The 7186-nt window shown below is 35.3% G+C and overlaps 1 protein-coding gene across 1 annotated transcript; it reads left to right on the top strand.

Moving 5' to 3' along the window:
• The first annotated feature begins 5093 nt into the window (after positions 1 to 5093).
• LOC113914655 (olfactory receptor 4P4-like) lies at positions 5094 to 6026 on the top strand. The gene has a single exon (XM_027580071.1). It carries the CDS (start codon positions 5094 to 5096, stop codon positions 6024 to 6026), a length of 933 nt encoding a protein of 310 aa, XP_027435872.1.
• Positions 6027 to 7186: the final 1160 nt, after the last annotated feature.

Below are 7186 nucleotides of genomic sequence, written 5' to 3'. Positions count from 1 at the left end.
AGTTAGGTATCTTCCAGGTAAGCTGTTTGGGAATCATACAAGAACCATGTATTGTCTTTGTTTTCATTTCCCCCAGAGAATGCCATAAAAGTGCTATTTGAGGAGTGATAAAGAATAGTTGCCAACATGAATGCTGTAGATATGTTTCTTCCTCTACTGAGTAGTAAAATATAACTGGGAAGACTCTTGAATTTGCTTTAGAAGAAAGCTGGTCACCTTACCTTAGAGAGCAGGTAAGTCCAAGCAGCTTCAGGATTCTTTGGAACAGCCTACAAAATAAAATTCATTAAGACACATTCAATGACTTTATTGCTGATTCTGAGTGTGGTAGTTTTGAATCATTGCATGTACCTTAGATGTAAGCCAAATATCTGGTGAATTGGACACAGTTAATTTTTATTTAACCAACCCATAATTATTCACTGTCCTTAGATCAGTAAGAAATATTATTTTAGAATTTATTGTTTGCTTCATTCACACCCAGCACATGGCCTACTGTGCAGCAAGATCAATAAATACTTGTGGAAAGCAAAAAAAAAAAAGAATTTATTGTTAAAATATCAATTTAATGATTGTTTATGCCTTGACTGATATTTATTTGAAAACTTTAGCCATAATTTGTATACAATAAGCTATTGAACTATTGCTTCTTCTACCTGGTATTACAGAACGTCTCTTATGGTTACATCCTTTTTATACAATCCATATATGATAATTTATCCTTTCTGTGTCAGTTGCATAAAGGAATTCAAAATATCACAGTGCTAAATGTCTTGTTTCATGACGAGATAATTTTAGAGGAAATAAATAAAACAGAAAGTTAGTGATTTGTATTTTGGTGAAGGATACAGAGAAAATCTGAAAAGGAAAACTCAAGAAATACAGACTATATCAAGTGACCATTCCTACTTCTTGTTAATCGTCTATGTCATATTTGTAGTTTGTGTTTTTCAGTTTTGTATTTAAGCACCACCGATTCTGATTCTGCCAAATCTGTGCTATCTGTTAAAATAGGAAATTGATAAAGATGATCTTTATATGCCTCCAGGATGGGTGACAGAGTGGAGAATAAAGCACAGCCAGGTTTATATCTGTGCATTTTGGGGACCACCAAGGGAGGAACCACCACTTTTGGGGAAAGTGACAGGAGTATTAACATAAAAGACTACACTCAAGAGTGTCATCTCTACAGTAAGCCAATGGACCAAGTAAGGAATGAGGGACTGTTACAGGGATGAGATTTATGTGACTACCAAATAAATTTTACTAACAAACAGGTACTGGCAGAAATCAAAAGGACCTTTCTAAATGGCTACCTCTGCATCTCTATCATTCAAAGTAAATTTGATTATAAACATTCTGTATTTTTATATCTCTTCAATATAAGAAAAAATTATAATGATAATGATATATAATTAAAATGAACTTCCATTCCATTCTTTTAAACATTGAAATTAAATTATTCATTAATTTGGTAAATGCATACTCATTACTTAAAATGATCAAACTGTAATGTGTGGCTATAGAGAGGAAAGAAATGGAATAAATATTTTAATAGATGCTGGGGCCAACTAGTTGATTAAATTATGAATGTATTATCTTATTCATTGAATTCCTCACAATTAATGATTTAATTATCCATTCACAGTCTTACTATGGAAGAACCAGATAACTATCTTACTAAATAAGAACTTGAGTGAAGCAGAGGTGACTTCAGGCTTTTGCCCATCAAGCACAATTCCTGGCACATAGTAAGCATGAATTCATTCATTCATTCATTAGACTTTTTCCAAATTGACAGGATATCAAATTTATTTTTCTTACTTGATAGATTAAAAAGTGAGGTTCAGAAAGTTCACATAATTTGTCCAAAAATCAGACACCCAGCAGATTCAACATAGATCTAAAAGGCATAAACTTTTATTTTGTTTTGTTTTGTTTTTCCATTGGGTCTATTTACGTACTGGCACTAACACTCACCAAGATTCCTTTAGAGAGGCCAAAGCATTTAACAATCAGACAAAAATATGCAATATGAAACAATGTCGTTAGTTCAAAGTAGGAAAGATTTAGAATATTGGAGTGTGAGTAGCATGGTGGGCTGCAGGAGTCTGTAAAATCTCTCTGGAAATAAGAGGAGCTGAATTGACTCTGACAGGATTGAACAGGGCCTGATTGGGCATGGTAAAGGTCCAGTGATGGTACTGCAGAGAGCCCTGAGGAGTTCCAGAGAAGAATACTTAAGTTTAAGCCTATAGGCACTGTCAGAGATTTCTGCGTACCAGAGCACATAAAGGAAACAGTGTTTAGGGAGTTTAAAGTAGCAAGCTATGAAGGATCCGGGGGAAGGGACCCTCTTTTGGGGAGAAAGACCATTTTGTTGTGATTGTGCAATTCATTCAGTTGACCTTAAAGGAGATAGGGACAACAACCTGAATCTGTAGTTGAAATTTATTCTGAGGTGTTAGGAAGAAAGGCAATGGGCCATCAATAGCCAGCGGCTGACTCCTAAGGTCAGAATCATGGATAGGTAAGTCCCAGAAGAAGTCTCCTTAAGAATCTAGTTTAACATCCACAGATCACTTCGGGTTAAACTGAATACATGAAAGGAACGCAGCATATTAAAATCATCCAGTTAAGAAGTAATAGAGCCAGATGAAGGAGACGATGTCTTGCTCTATTTTACAAACAGCCCAGTGTTTTAAGGGATATCTACTAATACACTGATATCATTATCTATGCTTTAAAAATAGGAAATGAATCTTGTCTTGTATAGGAGTCATCCCTTCTTCGCTGTCTATAGAAATACTTGAAAATAGGGGAAATGATACTTTCAAGTGATTGAGGACACAGATTATAGGTTTTGAATCATGTACTATGTAGATTTTGTATTTCTTTTTTTTTAATTTTTTTATTGTTATGTTAATCACCATATATTACATCATTAGTTTTTGGTGCAGTGTTCCATGATCCATTGTTTGTGCATAACACCCAGTGCTCCACGCAGAACGTGCCCTCCTCAATACCCATCACCAGGCTAACCCATCCCCCTACCCCCTCCCCTCTAGAACCCTCAGTTTGTCTTTCAGAGTCCATCTCTAAAAGTAAGTTAAGTAATAGGCCTTTTTCACATCTTTTTTTCCCTTTTTAACAAGGTGCATTGGGGGCATTCACATGATTATACTTTTTAAAAGAATAGTGTATTTTGTCTGAAATATCTGAGTATTTCCTAAAACAAACTACTCTGCATTTTTAAAAGTCTTGTTTATTTTCCTGATAATCCCTAATCATTCTATGTATTTTCCATTTTGGGTCTGAAAGCATACTCTTAACAAAATTGCCCTTGCACCATATTTTTCAAATGTGGTTTAATCTGTTCCCTGACAAAAAGTTCCCTCAGATTAGATCTAGCAGAATTTTAGACTGTCATTAAGGGATAAGATCGAGGAAAACGAGTTAATTGATCAGCTCATGCAGCAAGTTAATTGTGAAGTAAAACTAGACTGTAATTAAAACTTTAACTTGTAGTTCCTTTCCCTAAACCACAAGAATAGAATTTTTGGGAGAAGTTATACTAGAGCACTAAATTCTTTTAAGTTATTGGGAATGATTTTAAAAGCCTAATATGTAATTGTTAATTGAGTGAGATGGCTTATTTGACCACTATCAATATCCCTTCTTCATTTATGGAATAAAGGATACCAAAATATCAATTTGTGGCAATTGCTATTAACTCTCATACACTGGATAGATTTATATCTTTTTCTTTTCAAAACCCTACTTTAGGAACTTTATATACATAAATTTGAATGGTAACTCCACTGAAAGGCAAAAGGGGAAGGGACGTGTTATAGTTTTGAAAATCAATTGTAAATATATTGGTGCTGAAGTTATGAATAATTAACACAAAATGTTTTAAATACTAAGGTTCAGTGTTCTATGTAGCCGAAGCAGAGAATTGATGGTATAATTTAGTGGGAAGTTGAATGCTTATTTCTCAAAAATTCGTCCTTAGTCTATCGATGACATTTGAAAGTCTACCAACAGAAAGGTATTTCTCTGTCCTGAGGTTTGACAGATGTTACCAAAGAGACATTAATAGAACTGGTTTGTACATTACTTTGTTGCAGTGAGAGGGAAGTAAATTCAATGGGAACGAAAGAGGAAAGGAGGAAAGAGATGTTAAGACTGGCAATGTGCTAAGTGAAAGGAGCACACACCTTCAGGATGGGTGGTTAGGAAAAAGTGAACAATTTATGTATATCAATTTAAAAGAAGCCAGTTTATGCAAGTGAGTAGGGCATTATGGGGAGACCCTAAAATCCAAGCTCTACCTATTACCATTATCCTGAAATGCCTTGATGAATGTCAAAGGCATTTCAAATATCATTTGAAATGATAACGTTTTGAAAAATAGATATATTCATACTTCTCTTGTTATCCATTTATTGACTATGAAATATAATCAATCCTTCATTTGTAAATTAAATATATTTACAAATTAAGCACAAGAGAAATATAACTGATTATAGCCATGCATAAATACTTCACAGTTCTAAATACATTGGTTGGTTTTTCTATTTATTCTCTTTCCACATGGGACATAGGGCAGGAAATTTCTCACATATAACATTATCCACCTATTATAGGACATAAATTTGCATTTTTGTGTGTTTTCTCTCAAAGTTTCATTTGTGTGTCTATTTTCTCAGTAATAAAGAATGAGAACAGCAAAGATATTTTTCTTTCTCTAAAAATACCATTTTTGTAATTCTATTGAGGCATATTATCCAGTGTTGTTTTATAATACATGTTAAGAATGATTACATAAATATACTATATTTACAATGCTAGTATTCATCTCGGGCACCTAAGATGTTTATCACTAATTAATATTTTCAAGAAAGGGACAAAAAGACCTGCAGAAAAGCCTTCACTGATAAAATTTAGATTTCTATTTTCTTCAACCTTTGAACGCTTTCCATTATAATCTGCCCCTTACCAATGAAAGACAACGTCTCTTCATATTTAAATATATACCATAAGAATTCATAATTTATCTAATTTCAGGTAGCTACAAACTGCTCTGGATCATGGAAAATAGGAATAACATCACAGAATTTATTCTTTTAGGACTTTCTCAGAAAAAGGAAATAGAAGTCCTCTGCTTTTTACTGTTCTTACTTTGTTACATTGCAATTTTGATTGGAAACCTGCTTGTCATGATTTCTATCACCTGCAGTCAACTTATTAACCACCCAATGTATTTCTTCCTGAGTTTCCTATCCCTGGCAGACCTTTGCTACACCACCACTGTGACCCCCAAGTTAATCATTGACTTGCTGGCAGAAAAGAAGGTCATTTCCTACAATGGCTGCATGACACAGCTCTTTACCATGCACTTCTTTGGGGGGATTGAAGTCTTCATCCTCACTGGAATGGCCTATGACCGCTATGTGGCCATCTGCAAGCCCCTGCACTACACCCTCATCATGAGCAGGTGGAAGTGCGATGCCATGATTGCAGCTTCCTGTTTTGGTGGATTCCTACATTCCTTTGGTCAGTTTCTCCTTGCCATTGTTCTACCCTACTGTGGCCCCAATGAAATAGATCACTTCTTCTGTGATGTGTATCCTTTGCTGAAGCTGGCCTGCACAGATACAAGCAGAATCGGTCTCCTAGTCATTGCCAATTCGGGACTGATGGGTCTGGTGACTTTTGTGGTCTTGCTGGTATCGTATGCTGTGATCCTATATACTCTCAGGTCCTACTCTGCAGAGAATCGTCACAAAGCTCTTTCCACATGCAGTTCCCACATCACTGTGGTAGTTCTCTTTTTTGCTCCTTTACTCTTTATTTATGTTCGACCAGCAACTACATTACCAGAAGACAAAGTGTTTGCTCTTTTTTATACTGTCATTGCCCCCATGCTCAACCCTCTCATATACACACTAAGAAATATGGAGATGAAGAATGCCATAAGGAAACTTTGGTGCCATGTCATGGGAAGTAAGGACATAAATTGAAAGGCATCCCTGATTTTCACCACAGAGTGTGTTGAATACATGACTTCTCTACTCTGAAACCTTTAAAATGCATAATGCTTGCCTCTGTGTCTTGTATGTAGCAACGTTTGTAGCCCCAAATATGAGCAAAAGATTAGGATTCCCCAGATTTACATAGGCTCCTCTCTGCTGTGCTTTCTTTTCTAGTTTTCTTATTTATATCTCCTCTGCCCCATTGATGCTTTGTCTGTGCAACTGACTTAAGATATTTATCAGCAGACTACCCAAGGCAGTGTGCCACACAAATTAACCCTGCAAACCCACATAGCTCATTTTGGGGCATGGCTACATTCAATGAAGCCAATTCTAGCCAACAAACAATGCTAAAAAAATAATTCTGAACTTTTACTTGATCTATTAAAGAATATCCTAACATATCTAATTCAAGTGCCACAACATATTTCTCAAAATATTATCCTTCTATTCTGATCATTTTGTAGCCAGTGGTATTCTGGAGCATCTCTCAGGCTGAACACCAGCACTTCATCCCAAGCCCCATATAAAACCTTTTTTTTTTTTTTTTTTTTTGCTTTAAGTCACGTGCTCTCCTAGCTCTGTTCATATAAAAACTAACTGCACCTCTCTGGCTAATTCTACCACCTTTCTCTGCAGATGTGGGGCATAAGGATGGAAAAAGTTGGGGACCACTCACATATTAATGTCACATTCCTGTTCCTGGTGAACTTACATTTTTCTCAGAATGGGCAAGTGGAAAATATCACTTAAACTCAGCGGTATGCTTTTTTAGCACTGAAAAAGTTAAAGACAGATTTTGTTTTGGTTTGGTTTTAATGGTAATTGAAAGTCACTCTGAAGAAAATTAAAATTTGCTCCAAATCAGTAACAGCTAGGATTAAAATCAGGCCATTGGATAATTAATTAGAACTGAGGAGAAACTCAAAAGTTGTTTAGAAACTTTTTCAGACATGAAATGCTTGCAGAAGTATTTGTTTCAGGCTGATACAGAAGACATACTAAATAAAGATGGGTTATTATTTATTGTTGAGGCTTTCCTAAAATAGGTGGAGAACATAAAGAGAAAAATAACAGAGTGCTGTGACTCAGTTTAAAATAAGCAGCAAATGGAAGTGAAAATATCACATGCTAAAAATTCTTGAAAA

Source organism: Zalophus californianus, chromosome 11 (assembly GCF_009762305.2).
Source record: "Zalophus californianus isolate mZalCal1 chromosome 11, mZalCal1.pri.v2, whole genome shotgun sequence".
Classification (NCBI taxonomy): Eukaryota; Metazoa; Chordata; class Mammalia; order Carnivora; family Otariidae; genus Zalophus; species Zalophus californianus.
This window is presented reverse-complemented; position numbering and strand designations above follow the sequence as displayed.

What these genes read in the sequence shown, in the direction of transcription:
- LOC113914655 (XM_027580071.1), top strand. Translation starts at nt 5,094, where the DNA reads ATGGAAAATAGGAATAACATCACAGAATTTATTCTTTTAGGACTTTCT.